The sequence below is a fragment of the Dermochelys coriacea genome, chromosome 10 (genome assembly GCF_009764565.3).
Source record: "Dermochelys coriacea isolate rDerCor1 chromosome 10, rDerCor1.pri.v4, whole genome shotgun sequence".
NCBI lineage: Eukaryota > Metazoa > Chordata > Testudines > Dermochelyidae > Dermochelys > Dermochelys coriacea.
The window spans coordinates 77800866-77827554 of record NC_050077.1 but is presented as its reverse complement, the minus strand read 5'-3'; the positions used below and the strand labels follow the sequence as shown (position 1 = coordinate 77827554).

Here is a 26689-nt window from a genome sequence, read left to right as displayed (position 1 = left end):
TGTGTGACACTCTGAAGAATAAATTGCTTACTCTGCCAAGCGTGAATACACAAATCAGCTGGCACCAGACCTGTGACAGAGAGCAAAATTAAAACTGAGAGTTGTGGAGGTGCTGTGTTTTTTTTCCCCCACACTCCTCAGCCCTGTCACTTCTCCTATTTGTGAAAGAACAGGTGGAAGTGGGGAAGGGTGATCAGCTTGACCTGCATTGTGTGTCCATTACCCAGGGGGAACTTTCTTTTTCTGCTGCCTTCTGCACTAGCAGAGGGGACTCCAGGCACAACACAACCAACAAACTCTTTAGTTTGTGTGGGGAACGATGCACTGGAAATGATATTGATGAAGGATGATCGTTTAAAACTCGCCTTGGCTGCAGCGAGCCGTGTGACTCTGCGAAGCGTCAGCCAGCCAGACCCAAGGTTTGGAAGCAGGCTTCCGATCCCAGTGCGTGGGGCAGTTTGTGCCGAGTGTGTGCATGGCAGAGGTGACGAGGATTCCATCTTCCATTGGGAGGCGAGCATGGGGTCCGCCAGCTCCTACAGCAGTGTCTTTTCTGTTTTTTTTCTGAATCGCAGTTAATGTCCGCTTTCCGCAGCGGGAGGGAGACCCGGGCACGTGTCTAAGTAGAGTTCATCAGGTTGCAGCCCCTCTTACAGCTCCTCCAGAACCTCCTGCTGAGGTGCTGGCTGCATTTTCCTTGCAGCTCCTCCATGTACACACACCCCTATCCATGGTCCCACAGAGTTGCAAGGCCTCCTTTAAGGACAGGCTGTTGGTGTTCAGGCCTAGTGGTTAGTCAGGAGTCCAGCCCCTGAGCCAGGGTCAGAGTCAGGGGCCGAGCCGAAGGTCAGGGCTGGAGTTGGGGTAGGGTATTGGAGCAGGGATCTGGAGCGAGGCAGGAACTGGGAACAGATGGAGGTCTGGGATAAGTAGGACAGGAACCAGGAAGGGAGGCAGGGCTCAAGAGTCAGGCAAGTAGTCATCCACTGTCACAGCCAGGCAGGGTTTCACCTAGTTGTTCAGACATCTTCCTGCGCCTCTTTTTGGTTTAAGTGGCACATCCCAACCAGCCGGTGGGACTGGACGTCTCCCCCAGTCAGGAGCTTTGTGGATGGGGCCCTTTGCAAGCTAGAGCTTTGCTGGCTTACTTCTCCACTAGTTCAGGTGAGCTGCTGGGTGACGGCCGTGGTCTGAACACTGCCTGGGTACCTGTGATCGAGGCCTGTGATCCCTCGTACCTCCTCGTCAGGCTCCACCTGTTACCTCGTACCTCCTGTTGGGTCTCTGCTCAGCGTCCCCTTACAGTTCCCTGGTTTTCAGCCTTTGCCCCTTACTCCTGTTCCTGTTTTTTCATTTGTTGCCCCAAGATTTCAGTAGTGGCTTGGATTCCATGGTTCCACGGTTGTGGGAGCGGCCCTTTAGTTCTGGGTGGGGGGCGGCCCTGTCTCAGTACACGCAGTAGATCCAGAAAGAGTTACTTAGCTTCCTTTCCAGCTGGAGGAAAGGTGCCAGGGAAGCACTTGTCAGGAGTGGAGCAGTGAGGAAAATCTCTGGAGTTAATGTGCTTTTTTCTTCAGGATTGCTGTGGTTTTGAAGAAAAAAGAAATCTAATTCTGTTCCTGTGTATGTGAAACCTGCAGCTTCAAGGTAGCTGACATGCAGAGGGCCTGATAGAAAGCCCAGTGGGAATCTTTCCATGGCCTTTGGATCAGATCCAGTGTGTGATGGAACATCTGCAGTGAAATTGGAATTCACACCTCTATAACAGCCTTCCTGTGATGCCTTCTTTAGAGTGGCATGAGTACTGCATCCCATTCAGCATGGCAACACATTCAGTGAATGCTCTGCCAACTGAGTCAAGTTCTTTGGAAACCTAAGCCGGGGGCTTAGTGAATCCATAGCATCTCTGAATCTCTCTCCCTTATAAATGCCAGCGGTTAGATACCCGGGTTTAGCAAACAGGGCATTGGTTCACGTGGTGTTTGTGCATTCACCTCAGTGCTATTGTGCTGTCGGGCTTTTTTCGAACAAGCTGTTCAATAAACAATTTGAGAGCTGCTATTCCATCGAAACTAAACCAAGAGTGAAAGATGCAAGAGAAACATGCTCAGGTTAAATCAATGCATCTTTAATAAATAACCCTCCTGTGTGGTGTTTCTGGCAGCCCCATGGGATTATTCAGTCTAACAATGGAACATACGTCTACTTTGTTTAGCTTTCGCTTTTCCCTCTTTTTGGGACGTGAACCCAGACTGCAAGTTTCCCTTTTGTTTCTAGTTAACCTCACCTCCTGGCCCTCAAGCACAGCAGAAGTTTTACTATCTAGGTTGCAAACGCCGCCAAGGAAGGTAAAACCCAAACAAACTCCCTCTTGTCCCTGCCTTTGTGTAGGTACATGGTTTTCAAAAACTATTTAATGAATTTTTATTTTTTTTTTTACTATTATTAGATTCTGAAAACTTTCACTTAATGTAAAGTTTGGGACTAGACTACCTGAGAATGGCCCTGAAAAATAACTTCACTGTGTCTATTGTGTTAAATTCAGAATTGATCCTCTTTTAAAGGAATAGTTGGATTTTCATTCTTTTGGTATCCCACTTTTTAAATGATCACCAAATTATGTAGTTTTCGCTACAGCAACATACATGAGTGCCAAAAGGGGTGAGGTCCAGCGGTGGGGGTGCCCTCAATGCAGTCACGCTAGCACGTAACCTGGGCACCACAAAACTTGTAAGAACTGTTTGTTCAAATGAAGATTCTACTAAGCATTTAGTCTGTTTGAATGGCTGATGTTTGTTTTAGTTTGGGATTTCATGTGCTCATGGAATGATCATCCACTCAAGGTTCATACCTCAGATAGGACGATGGCAAGACTCCTCTGCTCTAGCCTGTTTCAGAGTGGGTTTTTTTGTTTGTTTGATACCTCTGTTAAGTTATCCCAGTTATATTGGGTACAAGACACAGAAATTTGTGGGTGGATTTTCAGCCGTGGTCTCTAATCTTTTGTCCCCACTTTTAAGCTGTTTGTATCCATGACAGTTGGTTTGTGTACTCAGTTAGCATTCAAATGGGGTAGTTGTACATCTAACTGCCCCAGTTCAATGTACAGATGCTGGCTTGTCTCGGTTATGCAGGTAAAAGTGATTGCATGTGTGGAAGCAGGGGCGTCCGGTGAGAGTCCAGTTTGGAGCTGTGGCCCTGTGTGAGTCTGGGAATGCTAATATAATTTCCTCAGACAGCTGGTGAAGAAGGCATTTGTATAGCGATGAATATCATACAGATCAAAGAGAACTTCGAGCAAAGCAGTTTATGTTGTTTAGCTTTACCCTAATTTAGGGTATCGCTCTAAGTTGCCCATTGAGCATCAAAGCTCTTTGTGGATTGACATTGATTCCTCTGTTTCCCCTAATATATTTTGCATTGGAAGTTCTTGGTGAGTGTAAGAGCTTAAGAGCCCAGATTCCCAAACTTATGTGAGGTCAGCTGAGTTTCAAGGTGAGCGGAGGGAAAGGTGATGAGGGGTTTGAGGTTGTAGATGGAAACCTTGTTAAAGTTGGCCAACCCAAGTGAACTTCCGGGAGAGGAGTGTCTATTCTGTGCAAATCGAGACTTCCCAAAGGTTTGCAGGACTGCCCACCCCCACCTCCACATTGGTCACATTTTTGCACAGCTGCAGTTTCACAACCTTGTACCAGAAAGCAGCAAGTGGAATCTACAAACCCTAGCCAGTTTATAAACCTACCGCTGAAGGACAGATGGGCAGCAGTACAGGTGACTCTAGCATGCGCCCCGGACACCAGCCTCGCTCCAAGAGCCCAGGTTGTGCTCTAATGCAGTAAGCGTACTTTTCCCTTGACCCAGGAGTGGCTTCTTTTCCACCAAGAGTGAGAAAGCGGAGTGAACACCGTGAGTGCTCTGACTTCATTGTCCTTTTGCTTAGGCATTTTTCACAGCTCAGTCATTGCCATGTTCAGACTTCTTGACTCAAGTCCAGTCCCGCCCCTATTTAATAGCAGTCACTTTGGGTTAAGAGGCAAAAATGACCACCTAAAAAAGGAAGGGCTTTAATAATAGCAAAGTGTGGGGGAAAGCTCTTGAAGGAACATTTAAAAATTCCACAAAAGCCGCATCATAGTTGTGTCACCAGCAAAGAACAAGTGGGCATTGGATGCGAAGAACCTCAGAATGCCAGCTGAGATGAGTGCCAGCTCCCTCCATGCAAGATTTGTTCCACTTGTCTGGGGATGCTGAGGATTGCCCTGCATAACCAGGCTGTACGATTTCTTCCCACCAGCTGTAGTGGGTAGTCTGAAAATCTTTGGGACCCAACAGGGCTGCCAGCTCTGCATTTTCCCTTCCTGGCTGCTATACAATATTTTGACATTTCTGGCTCAGATCTGCAAGACGTGTGTGGGGAAAAGAGCATAGGAGACCAGTGCGACAGGAAAAGTGGGTGGTACTGGCTGGAAAGGGGCATGGCCAGCACGTGTGCTGTTTCAGCATCTCTTCAGCAGCCTCCACTGGTGCAACTTGAAACTGCTTCTCCACAGCAGAAGCCTTGAGGAAGGTCAACAGAGAGACTCTCTCCTAAATCCCCACCTCCTCATAGTGTCAAGGCTGGTGCAAGGAATTATGCCCTTCTGTGCCAGCTAGGTGACTCTGGAGATGTACTTCATCAAGAGGCTTTTCTCTGTCTCTGTAATATAAAAGTGTACTTGCTTAGGGAGTGCAGTAGGAGGAGATTAGATCTTAGCTTACTCAATGAAGCAAAGAACTTTTACTATTGGCTTGCTGATTCAGGGGGAAACATTGACGTAGAGAGAATCTAAAATGGCAAGAGAAAGGTTTGACCCTTTCCAAAGGCCGGGCAGAAGAAAGCTAGTGGACATTACCCAGATCCTTTTTAATTAGCTGTGGTGCCTTTTTAAGTGTCAGGCATTCCCCCGCACATACTGTATTTATGCTGAAAGGTGTCTGCTATCCAGACAGGTAGCTTCCAGGTGTACATAGATGATCTGGATTTCATTCTTTATCTCCTATGCCCTGTCTTGCACTGTGTGAAACATGAGGCCTTCATTTTCTCGGCTCTGTGTTTGGGAAGTTTAATTCCACAGACCTCCAGAAAGATCTTTCTTACCTTATGTGATTCCCTGAAACACAAAGTTGCTTATAACTGGCTCATTGCATCAGCATGCAGGAATTTCCAAGTGTTGTATTAAATCCAGTTTTATTGCAGAAACCTTCTGTTCACTTGATGCAGAAATTACTGGGTGAGGATCTCTGGCCCTGTGCTATGCGGGCCACCAGACTAGGTGATCATAATGATTCCTTTTGGCTTTAAAATGCATGAATCTAATCCAATGCACTGCATATCCTTCCTGCAGTATGTATTGGCTTCTGCTGCATTTTATGGCAACTGTGTAAAAACGTTCTTTCATTTGACACTGGCCCACGCCGCTGTGTGATTATATTTATAACACACTTCAAAATGAGTGTTTTTAATTTGAGAAGGGGAAAATGAAAAATGATATAAGATATGCTCCTTTGTGTTATAAAGGCTTAGGGCCAGATTTTTAACTGGTGTCTATCAGCCTCACACAGCCTGAGACAGGGAAAATCTGTCCCTGAGTTCATTAGGGAATTACAAGGACTTCAGTTCTATTGAAATGCTGTCGCTTTCCGGTAAGATGCCACTCACCAGGAGGAGGTTCAGAAACGCCAGCTATCACATGAAAATGTTTTCAATGGAATGAATCTCCCGCAGCCCAGCATACATATTTATGTGATCACCATTAAGGTGCTGCAGCTCAGGGCGAGTGACTCTGTGGATGGCCAGATAGAACACACAAGCTTATTCACTGAAGTTGAGTGAAGTCATCTCCCTTTCATTGCTGGCAAGTTGAAGGTGTGCTCAGCTCTCCTACTTTCTAATATTCACAGTCAGTCCATTTTATTTCGTTTCACAGGCACTCAAGAATGTACAGCTCTCCTCCTCTGTGGGCAGCTTTGTAATGACTTCATGATTTTCTGTAACTGCCATGCAGTCTTTGGTACTACAAACCTCCCGAAGGGCTTGTTTTCCTTCTAGCCGGCTGCGTGTAGATCCTCATTATTTGTGGGCACCTTGAGATGTAATTAACCCTTCTGGCTTACACAGAGGCTCCTGTCTGTCTTGTTATCTGCAACAGGGTATTTCCAAAATGCGTTTTAAAAAAAAAAAAGGAACGCCATGGCTGTTTTCTCAATTTAAAAAAATGCACCAAGTGCTGACAGTTGATGCCTAAGGGACAAAAGCCTGTGAAGAGCAGTGCTGGAATGACTGCCAGACAACTGTGAGCGAGGCTGGGATGAACATGTGTGAATGTGTGCATTGACGAGATGGAATGAATGTATGAATGAACAGAAGTGCTGGTATCAGTTTCAGGTGGGCATGAGGAAGCTTAACAACCATTGGCATCTGGCCGCCTGAATAAAACAGATTCATTGAGGGGAAATGGACTATCTGGATGCTAGGATATTTACCAGACTGTTAATGTAGGGCAGTTCAACCTTAGTTATGTAAGAGAGCTAGTAAACAGTCTCTGGAAAACTAGCATAATAGAATAAACATTGTAAACCGGGATCTTCACATTGCAAAATGTTGCTTTCCCAGACAAGTCCCACAATAGAAGGTGCTCAGAAGAAATCTGTTTCTCTCAACAATTAAACAATTTGGTTTGTTTTCCACCAAATGCATCCGATGAAGTGAGCTGTAGCTCACGAAAGCTTATGCTCTAATAAATTTGTTAGTCTCTAAGGTGCCACAAGTACTCCTTTTCTTTTAACAATTAAACAGTAAAACTTTCTGCTTTGGAAAGCAAAGTAGTGTGGTTTTTAGAATGCCCTTGCTCTTTGATTTATTTGCAGCATGAAACAAAATTAGGTCCACTACATTGTCAGATAGGACCTGTACTATATCATTGCTTTATATGGGAACGCAGGGGCAGATTCTTCCACCCTGATGGGGGAACTTTACTCCATGGATTGTGCCCATATTCCACAAGTAGCGCCATGATTTCAGTGGAAGTACTCACATAAGCAAGGGTTCCAGAATCTTTACTATGATATTTTTCACCCTTAGTGATAAGCACAAGTGCTAATACTTTCAGTGAATACTGGGATTTGGTATCTTACGTATTGCAGAATAAATTGGTTCTAGATACTGATTTGCTTTTTTCATTTTACAACTGAAAACTTGAATCCACTTTGACTGTAACGCGGAGCATAGTTTTAATGTCACATCTGTGCCTAGCTTGCCCCTTACTCATTCGTCAGATGCTTTACACATCTCTCCCTGAGCTGTGAAATGTATTCCATTTTCTCACCTTTGAAAGGGGCAGTTTTATTAATGACAGGTTTCAGAGTAGCAGCCGTGTTAGTCTGTATTCGCAAAAAGAAAAGGAGTACTTGTGGCACCTTAGAGACTAACAAATTTATTTGAGCATAAGCTTTCGTGAGCTACAGCTCACTTCATCGCTTCACTTTTATTAATATATTTGTCACTTGGTCTTTGCTTTAATTTCCTCACTGAAGTGATTAAGTTCACACCATCTAGTATTTATTTTTCCTTATATAGTAGCTGACAATTGCTTCATTTCTGGACTCCCTAAAAACGGTTCTGGTTTTTGTAGGTCCATAGAATTTTAGGCCAAAAGGGACCATTATGTTGATGTAGCCTAACCTCATGCATATTTTCAGGCCATAGATTTCACCCAATGATTTCTAGCCAGGCAACTCATGTTTTTTTCTAAAAGAAAAAATGACTCCAAGTGATGGAGAATCTATGACATCTTTTGGTAAACTGCTCCAATTGCTAAATAACATCTACTGTCATGCACGTTTTTAAAGTGCACCAATCGTAATACCAGCCACAGGAATTTCTTACAAGTTCTTTGGCTAAAACAAAACCTTCAGAGGGTAGAAGGCAGAGAAAATTCCCCAAATTGTCATTCAGCAGTCATTCCATAGTTCAGACTTGTCTAATGTTGCCACAGTACTATCCCCATCCTGAATCTGGCCTACGTGACCTTTCTTCAGCAGACTTACCATGACTATCGTTTTGTTCCATTAAAATTTGCAAATGCTTTTGTTTAGTAGCAGGATTTTCAGTTTCTGTTGTTCTTGCAACAGTGTGATTCCTTTTCTGGTTCAACTGCAACTTATTCTCTACTTTCTGCTTTTCTTTTTAATTCACTCTTTTACAGTACATCCATCTTTTTTTCCCTTCTCTTTTTTTTATAGATTTTCATGGTTTGACACAAATGCACTCACACAGTTATGCATGTATCTATAATGGAAACTTAATTTAATTAAAGGTCATGGCAGGCTGAATTTGGAGGGAAGTCTTAGCTACAGTACAGTATATGTTACTGTGATCATCCTGCTAGAGCTAGAGGAGCCTTTAATATATACTTTATTTTCTAGAAAAGAAGAGACAAAAGAAGGTGAAGCCAGCGAATGACTGGAGAGAGCGAAGAAATGCCATCCGACTCACCAATGAGTACACAGTAGAAACCCTGGTAGTGGCTGATGCTGATATGGTGCAATACCATGGTGCTGAGGCAGCCCAAAGGTTCATCCTCACAGTTATGAACATGGTACGTATTCACTTCATTCTTGGAGAATGACTCAAGTGTTCTGATCTACAATGTGCTGAGGGTGGAGTTCCATTTGAGGCTGATGGCTGAACCAGATCTCCAGTTTGAATTTGTCACTGGTGAACTTTTGACAGTATCTGAGCTAGGTCTAGGAAAACATCCCCTTTTCTGTATTTAGATCTGGTCTAAGCTGTAGGGGTGATTGTGAATCTGAAGATTCAGATCTGAACCTCCTTGGCCCTATGGAAATCAAACTGGTTTGAGATCCTAGTTCTGGTTGAACTGTTCTCTTACAGGGAAACCTCGTTCTCTGCTCCGAAGTCTGGGGTCTCCATCCATGGTATCTAATAACTGTCTTCTCAACAGCTGTGTTCTCACACAGATTTGTAAGGTGTTCAAATATTGCTTCCCCAAGTGCTTTTGTTTTCTAAACAGTAACTGGGATAATTCACTGGTTCCTGGGTGGGTCTGTGGTGATTACAAGTTGTCTTGTTTGTATTTTCAGCTTCGGGACCCCGATCTGTTTTCCTCTGTGAATTTCACATCTGAGTCACTTGCAAAAACCCTTTTAAATCAAGCTGAATTGCTCATAATTGTGCATGTAAATGTATATAACACCCACAAAGTACAGCTGGGCAGAGATGTGACATAACTTTCTACTTGTGATAAAAGTATTGGAATGCTCTCACTTGGGCACCGCTCAGTGATCTCATTTTGACGTGCACACTGAAAATGTTTTCCCTTAAGAGCTTGGAAAATTCTGCCCCCTTTTCTTTTGTGAGAACATTGTGCTTATCATGTATTGTGCATTTCTCTTCCTTCATCCTTTATAGCTAAGGGTATTTTTCCTTAAAACCATTAGCAAAGATACTTTCATCAGAGTTGTCTTACTACTGGCAACTTCCCCAGCTGAAGTCCTAGTCCCTTTTCACAGCAACTTGTTGCCTTGTTGTCTAAAAAGGAAGCTTCTGACTTTAGTTGTTGAAACAAGGAGTAGGGGAGTTTTTAAGAAGCTGTTTCTATGCCAATGTCTGTTTAGTAGGAGGAATGGGGTAAGAGGACTTGAGATGGAGCCTTAATCAAAATCCCAGATCCAGACTTCTGGGGAGTTTGACTCTGGAACTAAACTGGGTAGCTCGCCTCTATTTCGTTAAATTCCAGGATCCTAATGATGGAGAAGTTTGGAAATTTGGGTCTTGGACTCCTATATAAAGAAAAAACACAAAAATAACCCAACTGGAAATGGAATTTTCCACTTGGGGCAGATTATTCCATAATTGTCCATTATGGGGGTTTTCTACCATGTTTTGACTTGTCTGGTACTGGCCATAGATAGATGTCTGATCCAATCTGCCATGGCACTTCCTGGGTTCCTAAAGATTTCCATGGAGCATCTGTTTTTGAAAAGTGGAGTGGTAAACTGGAATAGTACAGTTGAAGGCAATGGAGCTACACGAGTCAAGGATCTGGCCTTTTAGAGACACGTTTTATCTCATACATTTGATTTTTTTTTTTTAAATGACACTATCTTCCTCCTCTACCACCAAAAAGTCTGGCGACCTCCTCACGGCTGGTGCTGTTCTGTTTCCAAGAGTCAGTGGAATGGATGTGGACACTGAACTGCTCACTCACAGGTGGCAGGGGTCCTTCCAGATCAGGATGGAGACATGAACAAGGAAGTAGTGGGTGATGGGAGCTTGCACTCATCATGCTTGTGCTGTCTCAGCTCTGTAGCTAAAAGACAAGACTTTATCCTCTTGGGCTGTCAATCTGTCACCTCTCCTGAGCACCAAACTGGCAGGAAAAAATGAAAACGAAATCTTGACGGTAACCCACAAAACCTAACCCAACAAATGAAGAGCTGAATGAGGCACATCTCAGTGCATAACCTCACTGCACAGCAATAGCCTTTTCCTAAACAGGTCTGTTGTTCCTTTAACAGGTGCTGATTCAATGGGGCCCCATTGTGTTATGAAATCTTTGGCTGGTTGAGCCCCCAGGGAATTTAACTGATCTATTCCTTTAACAAGCTGACTCTTTTTTATTATTATTTCACCTTCTAGCATGTTGTGAGAATATTCACTGAACAAGGCTTCATTGTGTGTCTATTTATTTGGCTTGGTTCATAGAAAACGCGCTCTTTCAACAGATCTGTTCTCTTTACCATCCCTTCATTATGAAATGGCATTGTTGCATTTCAGGATGTCTTCAGTTTGGAGCACAGAAAAGTTATTCTTCACAATGCCATATCTCCCCTACCCTGAATTCCTCCCACAAGCTTTGCAATGGGTGGGTAGAAAATATGTTTCTCTGAACAGATCTGTTTTTCAAGCTGCTTTTTGTCTGAGGCAAACCTATAACTTTACATTGCCTGGGTGTGATTATTCTGGTTGTGCATCATCATGTTCTCTTTATCATCCAGCACTCAACACATCCCAAATAAATGAGTTGTACATAGATGATTTCCATGAGGTTTTTCCTCTATCCGAGTGGAGGCGTAGAGCAGTGTCTCTTTGTGATATCAGGTCATAGGGTATTGGCTGGTGGATTAGCGTGCTTGAATCTCATTTATTAAAAATACAGAAGTAAAATTCAGGTTCCCCTGTAGTCAATGGGAGTTTGCCATGAGCTTCAGTGGGGCCAGAATGTCATCTCAGGGAGAGAGAGAGAGAGAGAGAGATGAAAGAACAGTCATGTGATTAAGGCACTGGATGGTCACTTGGGATCCTGGTTGAATTCCAGGGTCTACCGCTGACTTCCTGTGTGACCTTGGGTGAGTCACTAAGTGACTCAATGTGCCTCAGTTCCCCATCTGTAAAATAGCACTGCCAGGCCTCACAGGGGTTTTTGTGGCATGTTTCTGTGGAAAATGGAAGCCAGATATTTTCCTAGATAAATAGGATGGAAGATGTCCCATATGGATCCCAGCTCATTGGCTGCAATGCTCAGGGTCCCTGTATCCCACTTTTGTGGCCTGTTGGTCTCTCTGGGTATTGGTCAGGGGATAGGATTTGCCCATAGTAGCTAGACACTGCTGGTTCAGTTGTACTGCAGAATGATGAGCTGCCTCTAAAAGAAACCAGAATGTTAATTTTGGCATTGAAGCTTTTATTTGAGCAAATAGGACATTACTGGTCAGGGGTTATTAATTTAACTTGTCGCTGTAAGCCATTACGCTTACTGTCAAACCCCAAAATAAGCATTAAAAGGACTTATTAATGCATGTTCTATTTAAATCAAGTGATCTGCTTTAAAGTATTTAATATCTATTTGTGATACAAGAGTTTCTAGGGGAAAGAGTCAGCATTACAAAATACTATTTTATTGCCCCAGCTGGTAAATAAGAATCTTTTTAAAAAAAAAAAAAAAAAAAAAAAAACTATGAAAGCAAAACCCTTCTGCAATGACACAAACTCTGGATGATGTACAGCAAATTCTCTGTTTTTAATGGCACTCTCTGATCCTGCACTTTGAACAGACAATATATTTGTTTAAAGATGAGGGATAATAATAAATAAATTTATTATTATTTTATTATTATTCCTAGATGCCGTTCTAGAGGCACAAGCTTGTCTATTAAATAAATCAAAAGTAGAAGTTGTAAAACAGCCTTTTCCAAAACCATGGAGGATTTTCCATTGTGATGGGACAAGACCAGATGGCTATAGAAAAGTAGTGGGAGACAGATATATTAGCTCCAGGCTAAACAAATCCCTGGTACCAGGATAAGTGAAATGGCAGCTGCTCCAGGTCAATTAAGACACCTGGGGCTAATTAAGAACTTTCCAGAAGGCAGGGAGAAGGCTAGGTTGATTGGGACACCTGAAGCCAATCGGGGGGCTGGCTGAAACTAGTTAAAAGCCTCCCAGTTAGTCAGGTGGGTGTGCATGTCAGGAGCTGTGGGAAGAAGTTGCGCGGTTGGAGAGGCTGAGTAGTACACACCATATCACGCACAAGGAAGGAGGCCCTGAGGTAAGGGTGAAGTGGAGCTTGAGGAAGTGAGGGCTGCTGGGGGGGAAGTAGCCCAGGGAATTGTACATGTCATGTTTCTAAAAGGTCAGCTACCATAACTGATACTATTAGGGTCCCTGGGCTGGAGCCTGGAGTAGAGGGTGGGCCTGGGCTCCCCCCCCCACCTCTGCCCCCTGATTAATCACTGAAACTGGGAGACAACAGAGACTGTGCAAGGAAGGATAACTTCTCCTCACCTCCCTCACTGGCTTATGATGAAAATGGCTCAGTAGACTGTGACCCTTGTCTCTAGAGAGAGAAGGGTTACGTGCAGAGTCACAGTGAGCCTCTGAGGCTAGTGAAATCTGCCAGGAAACGCAGGACCCATAGAGGCAAGGACAGAGCTGTGTCACACCATTCAAGGTGCTCTCTTAATACATCACTAGGAGCCAATGTAGCTCCAGACTTTTGCGTTAAGTTTTTTAAGTTGCTGCTCTTGTAATGAACTCTTTCTTTATTTTCTCAAAAGGTATGGCAGCATCTTCCTCACCAATAGGAGAGTCCAAATTGCTTCATGATAGGGTTAAAAAATGAGCCAGTCAATAAAGTAGGTGTTGGATTCCACCATCTAAACATGCAGCCCTGAAGTATATAATGAATTTTCAAAATTGGATGGTGTAGGGGACATGGATACATGAAAATGTCAGCAGAATTGTAAGAGGGGAAAACCTGAGGTTCCCCAGCAAGCCAATCCTAGAAAGACTTAAACTATTAGGATTTAACTGACCCATTTCATTAGTGACTGACAATATAAAGACCCATGTTTCTGCCTATATGTGATCTTCCTAAAAAATGTCCCCTTGCCACCTCCACCTCTGTTGTTATCAAGATTGCTGATGCTACGTTTATCTTCCTTTGCTAATGCTCATCTGCTTGAATCTTTTCACTGGTTTCTTCCTTTTCCATATCAAATTATAGCCCCTTGGCCTCAAGACTTTGCACTATGCTGCATTTCTGCTCTTATTGCCTCCTGTTTTCCCCTTTGCATTCTCTGACTTAACTGCCATGTCTCCCTCTTCCACTCTCAGCTTCACACCTTCTTTTGTGCACTCGCTATGCTCTGTCTTCCCAAAAGCCAAGTGTCCTGCCTTTTTCTTCAAATCCCCACTTTAAAATGCACTTCTTTAGCTCATCCGTGCAGCCAGTCCATCACTATCTGCTCCCATTTTTGTTTAATCTGATCTTGCATGTTTCTCCATTAGTGTGGAAGCTCCTTAGATCCTTTGCTTGTTTGTAGATTTATCTGTGGACTTGTAAAGTGCTGTGTCGTACTCGCTTCATAAAAAAAGTTCCCTCTAGATTCAGTTTCATGTCTGTTTCTGTAGCTATGAGACTCTGATTTTGTTTTCTTGTTACTACTCCTCTAGGTTTCTAGGAGTCTGCTTACAGCAGTGGCCATTTTGCAGGCAGGTCAGATGCAGCCTGTTGAGGAGATGAAACATTGCTTTCTCATAAAGATTTCCCCCTCTTTTTTTCTTTCTTGTTTTTATTATTTCCCTCTTCATCTGTTCAAAATAAATTGCTCTTGAAAATACGAGGCTAAGTTGTCAATAGTAACAGCAGTGCTCTGAGCTTTGAGGAAGGACCATACGTAGGGTGTCTGGTTTTGGGGGTTTATTAATTTCATTTTTGGGAGTTTTTTTATTTTTAGCAGCTTTTGAGTTTTATGTCAATGATCAAAATTGGGGTTTTTGGGGGGTTTCTCTCTCTCTCTCTCTCTCTCTCTCTCTCTCTATATATATATATATATATATATATATATATATAGTAATGAGTAATTCATATAATATATTACTCATTAGAGCAGTATATAATGTTAGAAACAGCACTACATTAAAGCACACTAGGGAACTGTTAGTGCACACTAGCAGGGTCTTCACAGACCAATTAATACACAACATTTTAGTGCAATTTAGAAATCACACCCCCATAGCCTGCATTACTGCTCCATATAGACAAACCCTTCGATACAAGTAACCATTTCTCATGTTTTTCCGCTGTTTATTGGATAAATGCGGATTTATTTATTTTTTTTGTATTGGGGGTATCTTGTTGATATGTATTAGTTAAAACCTAAAATTGGAAGCTGTAACTTTATTCAACTAGTAACACTGTTCTGATGGCTTCTGACAATTTTCCAGAACTTACTGTAAAAGCAAACAATTCAAACTGATTCTGTAAGCATTTCTCGCTCAGTGGGCAGAGAGCTGTCAGGGGTTCCAAAACCATAGCATGATAATTTAAATAGGCACTTTTGTTCTGTAATCTTCTGGTTTCGTAAACCTGAAGACATACTTAGATTAAAAAATGAAAGTGCATGTTTGGATTTAGATAGAATGTTGACTGCAGTTTGGTTTTGAACTTGCCCCTCTTTGAGGCAGAAAACAGCCTGGATAAGTATTGTAGTGTGTATACTTAATTCTCCTGCAGCTGTTGCTAAGCCATTTGATTAACGTAAAAGCCTCTTGAAGCAACAAGCAGTAACATGAAGTTAATGATTCCTTGAATGTTATTAAGAGGAGAAGTTTTTATGTTGGCCTTTAGGAATAAAACTGGTTTACTCTCTGTAGCATTCTTTTGCACTCTGAAGTGCACAGTTTATTCTGGCATTTCCCTTTGAGATGCGTTTGCAGTCGTAAAATCATATAAAATACTATACATTGTTTCTTCAGAGATACAGACCATAAATGCAGATCTCTATCTTTGTGCCCTTTAGCTGGAATATGCAGACTCAGGAGTTCTCATGGCTACTCGACTACCTTGCACATGTCCTTAAGGTTTCAGAGTAGCAGCCGTGTTAGTCTGTATGCGCAAAAAGAAAAGGAGTACTTGTGGCACCTTAGAGACTAACAAATTTATTAGAGCATAAGCTTTCGTGAGCTACAGCTCACTTCATTGGATGCATTTCGATTGATGCATCTTTTCTTTTTATGTCCTTAAGGTCACAATCTAGAGCCTGGGGGTGGGGGCTGGGGACATGAAGGGAATGAGTATAAATACATCACCGTCGTCTGTAGGTTCCTTTTCCCTGATGGCTGGAAGAACATCCTCCCACATCTCTGAGAAAGCTTTACGTCAAGTCATCCTTGCAAAGTGTTGAATCTCTCTCTCTTTTTTTTTAAATGTTTTATAGTGTAGTTTGTAAGCTCAGTTTTAGGTGGGAGTTAAGAGATCCCATGGTACTTTTCAAAACAAGGAAGAGAAAACCTTGGTAACCTGGCTAACACTCTCACTCATAAATGTGGTCTGATAGCCAAGGGTATGCAGGACTGCTGTTTGCGTGCAGGGCTTTAAAAAAACCACACGACCCATCCTTGGGCTTCATAAAGTTCAGAACCTACAACAAACGATCTCATGCATGCGTGCACGCTCCTCTATCCCTGCACCTCCAGCCAGGGGAGCTCTGGTGGAGTTTGGTTCCTCTCAGTCTAAGTTCAGCCTGTCTGGGCTGTGTTCTGTGCACGAGAGGGCATGCCAGGACAAATTGGTCCAAACAGGCGTTTACTCCATGTGACATTCATGTTACCTTCAAAGAAATACGGAGAAAGTGAGACAGGTGTTGAACAAGTCACAAAGGAGGAGCCATGCTTCTTGCCCCAGGTAGTTCACCATCTGAACTAGATGCAAACGAGACTCATTGGAGAGAGAGAGAGAGAGACATGATTCTCTGATTGAGGGTCCAGCCTTGAAGTGTTGCTGATATGTAAGGAGGGTGGGGGGAATGTTGCAGCAAAGCTCTGAATAGGTAATTTGCTTTAAGGAGCAACTTCTTTGAGACATAGGTCTCATTCTTTTGTTCCTCTCTTCCTTTTCCTCTGTTCCTCCTTTGTTTCCATACCTGCTTCCCCCTTTACTGTCCCCCTTCCCTATGTGCTTTTGATGACTCCTCACAGAGTGTAAGTCAAGAGAGTGCAAAGAGCAGATTGGTCACTTGTTCTCCCTCTAAAGGGGGCATCATTAGCAGGGCCAGAGGATGGGCATGACCTTTAGTCAGCCCTGTGGTCTCTTCTCATCACTTACCATCAAGGCATTGATTGAGAACCCTCCCTGCTGCTGTAACCATGTCTTCCTGTGCCCCCCGCTCCCTGTATTTGCAGTTCTGTAATTGGAGACAGAAATTATATGGTTAAAGCCTAGAATGGTGGTTCTTAAACTTTGGTCCATGGAACAGTTGCTGGTGGTCTGCAGAAAGCTGGCAGGTTACATGGTGTCAGCTCTCCTTGTTCCAAACTGCCTGATTTTATTAAAAGACACTAAAAATACAGGAAATGTTCTTACTTTTCCAGGCCAGGAATGGATGAAGTGGTTTCGGGGGTGGGAGGCAGTCGCAAGTGGGAGGGAGGGTGGTCTGGGTTTTCGCAAATGGGAAGGGAGGTTGCCATGAGTCAGTCTCTGTGTTAACACATGTGGTCCTCACCCTGAGAAAACTCGGGGAATCTCCACTCTGGGAAACCCAATATCCCAACTGTAATGATCTCCACCCTCTCACTTAGAGCTCTTGGGTCCTGTTGTGCCTATGGCCAGTCAGACACAGTGAGTTAACATCTTTGCTGCTGCTGTTTAATGGTGGTTCCCTCAAGGCTGGGTGAAAAAGGCAGAGGTGATGCTTGCCATAGGGAAGGCCTAGATACTTTAATTATTTTATTTTAAACCGAAACTTGGATTCCATGGGATTCTTTACTTGGGGACATGGGTTAACTTGCCCAAGTTGGCTACATGTTGGCTACCTCATAGGCCAACTTGGTCACTGTAGAGTACCTATATTTAACTCATCATAAAGCATCTTGGATTGGCTACCCAAAGTATGCCAAGGAAATTGGTACTACATGTCACAGCAACCTCATTTAGGGCCAGGTGTGACTCCCGCTGTGGTCCCTTCTGGCCTGTGATTTGGGACAGGTCCTTACTGTGTTTTAGCTAGGGTTGGTTTTCTTTATAGAGGATAGATCTATCCATAGTTCTTAGTGCTGTTGAGAATTTTTTTTTTTTACCAGTGTGTGCACTTTAAAGAAAGTTTTGGAGGAGCAGCAAACAGTCCAGCAGCTTCAAATGTTGCCCTAAGTGCAATGACAGGGTCTCCATCACAGAACATTACTTGGTTGTGCCATGTCCACTGGGTGCACTATGTATTTTAGGATGTTGCCTTAAGGCAAAGAAGCCCAAGTGAAATATTTTCTAACTGCTCCTGAATCCTGATAATCCAGCTCACCATCATGAGACCCATTTGTAATACTTCTGGGTTGAGTAACTGGGTATATGTGGTCCTTCAATGGACTCCTCACCAGATTACTCTCATTGGAAATCAGTCTGCCAGCAACATTCAAACATCTTCCTAGCATTCCATGTTACCCTAAAAAAACTGAACTGAAGGAGCATGTGGAGGGAGTTTCCATGCATGGTGTAGAACTCCTTCAGTGCTTGACTCCAGTCCTGATACTGCAGTGATGTCACCCAGTGAAATCCATCATCGCTTCACCTTCATGCTGGCAAACTTCAGCTGAGCTAGATACCTTGTTTGAAGCAGGCATGCTTTTCCACCTAGGCTAAGGAGATGAGGGGCTTCCTCAAATTAAATCGTAGATTTTACTTTTGCACTGAGTGCTCTGAGATCCAAGATACACTGGCTGATATTACGTGTCCTGAGAGTTACATCCATAACAGCACGCATAACTGAATTGATGTCCTTCATGTAGTTTGGTGCACTGGGACCTTTGATGTGAGCCATGGCATAGGTGATGTCTAAACTCACACGTACTGCTATGGTGCTCAGGAACAGCTGTGGCTAGAGAAGACGTTGTAAGAGGAACTGTATTGACTTTGGCAGAAGAACATTTTGAAGAAATGGAGGAGGCTATAGACACCTTGTGTCTCTGTGAGCACTGCAGAAAGTAGAAAGCCATCCACAGGTCTGAGCTTTTGATTTTTTTTTTTTTTTTTTTTGGAGTCAGAGTGTGATTAATAGTATAAGGACTGATCTTATTTGAGTTTCTACAGCTAGAACTTCCCAAAGGAAGTGTAGCTGGTAGCTGCACATATCCACGCAGTACTCATTTGGCTGGTGAAAAGTTTGGAATTGCCAGGCTGCTCAGAAGAAGGCAGACAGAAAATATCCAGTGCCCAGAATCACTCCCTTTTAATGTCCTATGGTCCCAATGCAGATATAATCTGATTTAGATTGTAAACTCTTTTGGTCAGGGACTGTGCCTTTCTGCGTCTGGTATGAACTGCCTCTCTCTCTTTTAAGCACTATTTTTTTACTAGTTAATGATGGTGCTCCCTGCAGTGCCAAGTCAGAGTTCAGTTTTCCTGTGAACTTGCCCATGGGTGTTAGAGCGTTTTTGACGGGAGAGTTTACTTGTTGGCAGTTTTGAACTGCTCCCTTTCCTAGCTAAAGACCTTCATGGATAAACGAGACTTCACCTTCTGCCTTCTGCTCATGGCCTTTTCCTAACAATGGAAGGAGGCAAAGGACAACAAATGAGGAAGACATCTGGAGGTGCTCTCTCCCCACTTTCGAACTTCTCTAATGAGAGAATATCGACATTTTTAAATGTGATGTTTTCTATAGTGTACTGCAGTTCTATAAGTCATAGTGCCCGTGTCGTAGGCAGAGTTTACTACCCCTGTTTAAACCCTGAGGAACAATAAGAGGGATTTCTTTGAAATGAGGAGTATTTGGTATTACTGTTCCTCTGGCAACTGTGAGGGATTTTTTTTGAGAAATGTGCTTCAAACATCATTAATAATTATTTACTACAATGCATGACCCCCAGCTTCCGTGCTCTCCAGCCTTTTGATGGCAACCGTCTATCTACTTGGAGATTGGAACATAATGTCGCAAGGGACTACCTGGGTCATCATTTTCAGCCACCTGCTGTTGCAGGTTACCCTGTCATATAATCCCATTAATAAACTTATGATGTGGCATTGAAGTCAGCATACCAGTGGAACCAGCATACCAGTCTGAACACAGTGGCTATGACCACAGTGCCTACAAAACAAGGCAAACTGTCAGTGCTGGAATGTTAGAAACAATACTTCCTGCTGCCAAGGTGCACCTTGTCTTGTTTTGCAAGTACGAGCCACATTATTAGAGCGCGTTCGCATAATATGCAATGGCATTGGGCAAGTTCCAGTACGTTAAATCCACACGTTGTAAGACATTAATTACAGTGAGAGGGAATTAGCATGACCACACTGGAACTTTTTGCTTAATTTTTAATCCACTTGGACCTCCTAGGTTCAGAATTTTGATTTTTGGACTCCAAAGTTGATGGATTTTCAATGTGCTTAAGAGAGACTGAGGGTGGTGGAAGCGAGCAGAAGTAGAAAGGAAATCCAATTATAAAGTCTCTGTAACCGAGATAACCTGGTGGCTGGGCACTTTGACAGTGTCTAGATAGGGCGACCACTTGCGCCAGATTGTTTGGTTTTTTTGGAGGGGGAAAGAAGGAGGATGCTCTTACTCTTATATGCAGCACAGTTTATCTTTTTAATTGGACATCTATAGATGTATTTTAAAAATACAGATAAAGCAACTGCAAAATGATTTGTTTTAATTGTGACACAGAGGGTAGAGATCCACCTGCTGAAATTTCAGGGCAAGCCGGGGTACATTTGAAACTGCTGACTGGGGAAAAAAAAATCCAGACATCTTGGAGGGGAATGGGAGTCACGGTTTCAGAGTAGCTTGATGAATCCCAGAATAGTTTGCTAGGCCCCAGGCAACTGGCTCCACGCAGGCAAATCCCTTGCACACGAAGAGCCCCCTTGAAGTACGTGGGGCTCCATGCAGGCGCCAGGGTCCACCCATGCTGAGCCAGTTGGCCAGATTGGGGCATAAATTTGCCCACTCTGTGGATGGAGCACTGGCTTCATTCCTTAGTTCATTTAACAATAAGGATGTTAATACTATAAACAGAATGTTTTACATTTTCAAACTTAAGGGCTTGTCTAAATGAACACTTACTTCACGTTAAGCTAGGAAATAAATCTACCCAGCTTTGCACTAAGCCTCCCTGTGGACTCCGGTGCTGTGCAGTGAAAGTTCCCAGGTGTGCTTTGAAATGGGGGTAGATCAGCGTGCACTAGGGAACTGCTAGTGCATGGCACCTTGGTCCCCATGGCCAGCTAGTCTGTAGCAGGCTAATGCGAAGTAGATTTACTCCCCAGCTTTCCATGAAATAAGGGTTCATTTAGACCAGGCCTAAGAGATTGTCCAACACTTTTGTAAGGTAGGTAAGTAGTACCAGCAATTCTTCACATGGGTAGAGGGCTGAATGGGGATTAGAACTCTGGAGCTGCTGGCTCCCAGTCTGGGCCCGGATTGAGAAACCACTTGACTTAAATACCATTTGAAATCCCTCCCTATTCAGGAAAGCACTTAAGAATGTGCATAAAATTAAGTGCATACTTGAATGTTTTCATGATTAGGGAAAGTTTAGGGTTTTGAAAACGTGATCCCCCAAAATATGTTCATGTAGTGGCTTCACTGTAGGAAGAAAAAACGATCCCATCTCCATCTCTCTGTATGTAGCCTGAATAACATTTACAACCAGATGAGATCCGGGTAACAAACAGGGCCTGATCCTGTCATCGTTGTTCAGAAAAGTCTCTTCTGTGGTTTGATTTTTTTGCCTGAATAGGGAGTGTGGCATTTGTCCCAAAATTATAAAAAGTTTAAAATACTTTTTTTCCCCGCTCACACCTTTTTTTTTTTTTATGTGGTCTAGGCAAAGCAGTTGTACCCAGAGAAATGGGTGGAATGTAATTCTGGGATCAATTAGAGTTCTGTGTTCTAACCTATAAATGAGGTGAACTATCTGAGCAGGAATGTGAAATCTGCAGATAGCAGTAAGGTAGTTTCCAGCACTATTTTTGTATTTCCTGAGGCTTGTGTCATTATATGCTGACTTATTACTATTTTCTTATATAAGATATGAAAACAACACAGGGAAATTGCTTTTCCATTCTATTTCCTGAAGTCTAAAACACACCATTATTTCATTTTTGCATTCAGATATCACTGACGTTTTAAATGCTGGAAGTCTGTATTAGCTACCATTTTTTAACATGTGTTTGTGTTTCTGAGATCTCTAGTTTCTATTTAATGTTCCTTAGAAATATATTTCCTTTCCTCCATTCTCCAGCAGATCTTTTCCCTTGGCTTCCCTTGTTAGAGCATATTGCTACTAGAGAGGGTGTGTGTGTGTGTGTGTGTGTGTGTGTGTTAAAAGGACTTGTCTGTTTTATTGGGTGGATCTGCCCTGGATGATAAACCTTGCTGGAGGGGGTGTGTGAAAAATTGTTCGGTGTGGTGAAGCCAAATTATGTGCCTTGGGGAAAATACACTTTATTTGTTTGAGACTTGTAGTTTCTCCTATCTACCATATAATCTGGGCTAAAATGGCACCACCTTATACCTTTTATAATTCTGTATTTTTGTTGAATAATGCAATACATTTGTTTTTGGATTGAGCCAACTTTTTTTTTTTTTTTAGTGCAGGGGGGACGACCTTTTTGGTCATGGTTAGTTCCTCATCTGCTTCTAGTTAACTTTTTTTTTCTTTTTGATGTTCTGACACGTTGTTTGTTGCGTTTTGACAGGTGTACAATATGTTTCAACACCAGAGCCTCGGAATTAAAGTCAGCATTCGAGTGACCAAGCTAGTCCTCCTTCGAAACCGTCCTGTAAGTTCTTCAAAACTTTTATACCGCCACTGTGGTCTTACTTTAAAATCACAAGTTAGGCTGGGGAATAGCTGTTTTAAAGATTTAATAACATGGTTAGGGAATCAAAAACACAGTTCCCAATCCTATAAACCCTTTGGGCCTACTACTCCCAAAGAAGCTTGCTACTGTTACCAGCTGATGGCATTAGCTCTTCAGGTGAAGTGGTAGAGATCAGTGCTTTGGTGCTGAATTTCAGGCCCAGGCTAAGGCCGTGATGACGTACATATAACCTTCACAAGTATAACTTTGAATTGTATGTTTGTCACTTAATGAGTTGATGCTACATAGACATATGTATCCCCTAGTTTGACCAGTCTTTGTTTCTTTGAATTCCTTTTTCTTTTCTTAAGGCAAAACTGTCCATTGGGCACCATGGAGAGAGGTCTTTGGAGAGTTTCTGTCACTGGCAAAATGAAGAGTATGGTGGAGCAAAGTATCTTGGCAATAATCAGGTTCCTGGTGCAAGAGATGATACCCCTCCTGTGGATGCTGCTGTCTTTGTTACCAGGTACAGTGGAAGTGGTTTTCTCATCCTGTTTATATGGGCCATCTGATCAGCAAGTAATTCCAGCAGCCATTTCCCACTGTTGCTGATGTTTGTCCCTCATTCATGCTAGTTTGGGTTGTGTGGATAATAAGGAACAGAATGGAGTGATTTGTCTTGATTTTTAAAAAAATGTAATTCTTTCAGTGGCAGTGAAAGGTCTCTCCTTTTTTGAATGCTACTGGACTACCTGTTAGTCCTTGCTTTCTCTACACAACTCAACAACAATAAAAGTGGCAGTTTGTGGGTATTCCATTTAGAACCAGCACTTATCTACTTGATCCACCATGGCACTAAACCACCGTTAGAACTTGCTCTCTCCATTGGTGCATAGCACAGACTGTCCAGGGTCACCCTTTTGTGGCTCTATATAGTGATCAAATACACCATGCCAGTGTAAAGTTCAAGTCCAAGGGATGTTACCCATATTGACCTATAGGACAGAATACTGCTATACCCAGCATTATTATCCATACTTTTACTTTTTTTTCTGTCTATAATGTGAAGAGAAAAAATGTTTCACATCTTCTATTTTTTAAGAAGACTGAAGTTGTGATTTTAAATTAAAGTATCTGTCGGGAAGAAGGATTTTGAATGTCAATAGAAAGCAACGATTTACGACAAAAAAAAATCGAGGCTCTTCCTGTTCTGTATAGGTACAATAGTATTGATACTCTTTGGAAATGATTTCCCTATTTCCCAACACCTTACTTCAATGCACCATAATGCATTTGCTTGGAGAAAGTCTTCCTGTATCTTTGTTCATCATGGATCCAGATATATGCAGAGATACTTCACCAAGGTCCATATATAAGGGTGGCCACTTAATAGCAATAGCTCTCATGGAACTGATTTAGCCTAATGACAGTGAAAGGCAATGACAGCTAATAAATCAAGTTAGTAAATTCTCATAAAAGGGATGCATTTGGTGAGTGCCAAGAGATTAAGTAGTCTGTAGTTCTAAGTTCTAGTTGTTTGATGCAGAGTAGCAAAGTTAGGGTTAAAAGCCAGAACTGCTCAAGATTAAACTCAAGGAGCATCGTTGTTGTTGTCTTATTCAGCACAGAATTTTATTTCATGTGTTTCCCAGACATTTATATAAATGGTTTCTCCTCTTCTTCTCTGTCTGCGCTTCCGGGAATTTATTAACAAGGGCTGTTTAAAAAACCATTTTCCTCCCCCTTAAATTTGCTTACACAGTTTGAACACAGTTGAGAATTTTTTTTGAGCTAGACTGCACAGCATTCATTGCATAGGCTGCTGTCAGTGTGAGAATAGCCACCCCGGGTGTCTAAATGAACAGGATTCTATAGTATAAAAAACATGAATGGCTGACAAGGTGAAAACTTAGTCCTTCCTTAAAGCATTTTCTCTTGTTTCTATAGACATGTTGATGATGGTCATCATGAGATGCTAATGATTGTTAAATAAAAGTGGGCTACAGAATATCCAGTAAGTGATTTCTGTGCCAGTGCAACGGGCTAGTTAAATTCCCCAAAATGCACCTTTGTGTATGATTGTACAGTTTCATCTGGAGTTGGTGCAGGATCCCCCATCTGCTCTGTATTCAGTGCAGTCACTCAGGCCTTGATCCAGTAAAGCACCTAAATATATGCCTAACTTTTTAAGCAGGGTGAGTAGTCTCTTTGAAGTCAATGGAAGTAATACACATCCTGCTTATAGTTAAACATGTGCTTGATTGGATCAGGGCCTAAATAAATACATACGATATTTTTTTAACTCTCATCTGTGCATCCAGTTGTGCTAATTTCCAGCACGAATCTTTTGATCCTGTGTGACACGGTGAGGCATGCAAATCACTCTGATGTGGTTTTAGGCATTGGTAGGGAGAAGCGGAGCATTTCATCTATGCCCTCTGCAGCTTATGAAATTAAATGCTTGGTGTCATGCTAAACGAGTTGGAGTCAGTCATTTGAAGAAAATTGTAGGGATGCTCTCTGGGCTAAATGGATTTGGAAGGTTTTGTAACAATAGCTGGAAAGCTACAACTGCCACTAGTTTGAATAATAAACTTGAGCAGCTAATTTTGTGAGGAGGAAAATTGGGCACAGGACCACTGGTTTTCTTCAGAAGAACCACATCTATCCAGTACAATAGGCCAGCAGCATGTAATTGCAGTGTTTTCCCATTCCTGTAGTTCTAACCCATTCCTGTTCCTGCAACATAAAGGATGCTGTGTTGCTTGGAAGGCCTCTGGTCCGGCAGTTCTTAATTGTGTAGCAAGGAAACTAGGTGTTGTTCTCTTGGCTTTAGAAGTATGTGTGTGTGTCCCTGGATCCTCACCAGACTGTACAGATGGACCAGCCATGGTGGATATTGAAGCAACAGCATGTCCAGCAGAAATACCTTAGCCAGAAAAAGCAGAAGCTGGATTTTCAGCAGCTACAGTTGCTTGAGAACTCGGAATCTTTAGGGTCAACCTCCAAAGAGAACTCTGGTTCCAGCTTGCTGCCTGTGTTCACGAAAAGGAGCCATGAACGTTTTGCTTCTGGGAATTTACCTTTGCCCGATGAAGCAGAAAATAAGTGTTTTCCCCATTTGTACTTAATAGGACGTGCTCCGTAGAGAGGAAAATCCCTCCGATGGAATGGTGGGTGGCCACTTACAAACAAAGGCAGCCTTACACAAGAACCAGGGGTCACCCGATGAAATGAATAGGCAACAGGTTTAAAATAAATAAAAGGAAGTACTGTCAACCTGTGGAACTCGTTGCCAGGGGATGCTGTGAAGGCCCAAAGTATAACTGAGTTCCAAAAAGAATTGGATATGTTCCTGGAGGATAGGTCCATAAATAGCTATTAGTAAGGCTAAGATTATGTCATGGAGGTTGTGGAAATCACGGAATTTGTGCTACCTCCGTGACATTGGGGGCCCCACAGCAGCTCAGCTTCCATGGGCAATGGGGGATAGCTATGGGCGGCGGGACCCCCGCAACTGACCGGCTGCCGGCGCCACTGGTGACTCCTGAGCTGCCCAGCTGCCGCTGCTGGCAGGGGTCCCCCTGCAGCAGCTCAGTCGCCGCAAGCAGTTGGGGACCCACTGCAGCTCCCAGCCAGCAGTGGCAATGGCAGAAGGACCCCAGAGCTACTCAGCGGCTGCAGGTCGGGGGCCCTCACAGCTCCCAGCCGCTGGCGGCAGCAGAGGGACTCTGGAATTCCTCAGCGGCCAGGGGCAAGCGGGCAATGGGGGACTCCTCTGTCACGCCAAGCCCTGCAGGGTGGCGGTGGACCCCTCCCAGCCATTGGGCAATGGGGTCCCTGCAGCTGCCAGCCGCTGTGGAGCAGGTGGGGGGAGAGCCAGGACCCTCCTTCCTCCCCATTTTGTCAGGGATGTTTTTAGTAAAAGTCAGGGACAGGTCCTGGCTTCCGTGACTTTCTGTTTATTGCCTGTGTCCTGTCCCTGACTTTTACTAAAAATATCCATGATAAAATCGTAGCCTTGGCTATTAGCAAAGACGGTCAGGGAAGCAACCCCATGCTCTGGATGTCCCTAAGCTTCTGACTGCCTTGTGCTGGGACAGGACGACAGGGGATGGATCGCTCAAAATTGCCCTGTTCTTTTCGTTCCCTGTGACGCATCTGGCACTGGCCACTGTCAAAAGATAGTATACTGGGTAGATGGACCATTGGTCTGACCCAATATGGCCGTTCTTATGTTCTTGTATTCTTATGAAAGCCTGACAAATGGTCAGTATGCAGAATGGTTGGATGCAAGGTCCCGGGGCAGAAGGATGAGTTTCTTGGCT

At 43.2% G+C, this 26689-nt stretch overlaps 1 protein-coding gene across 2 annotated transcripts in view; it reads left to right on the top strand.

Moving 5' to 3' along the window:
- The window catches only part of ADAMTS17 (ADAM metallopeptidase with thrombospondin type 1 motif 17), a 255112-nt gene that overhangs the window by 27198 nt on the left and 201225 nt on the right, over window positions 1-26689 (top strand). For both annotated transcript variants that reach the window (XM_038420717.2, XM_038420716.2), the window contains exons 4-6: window positions 8464-8636; window positions 22254-22337; window positions 22730-22887. In XM_038420717.2, the coding sequence (XP_038276645.1) occupies window positions 8464-8636; window positions 22254-22337; window positions 22730-22887 (415 nt within the window). The remainder of the gene's footprint in view (window positions 1-8463; window positions 8637-22253; window positions 22338-22729; window positions 22888-26689) is intronic.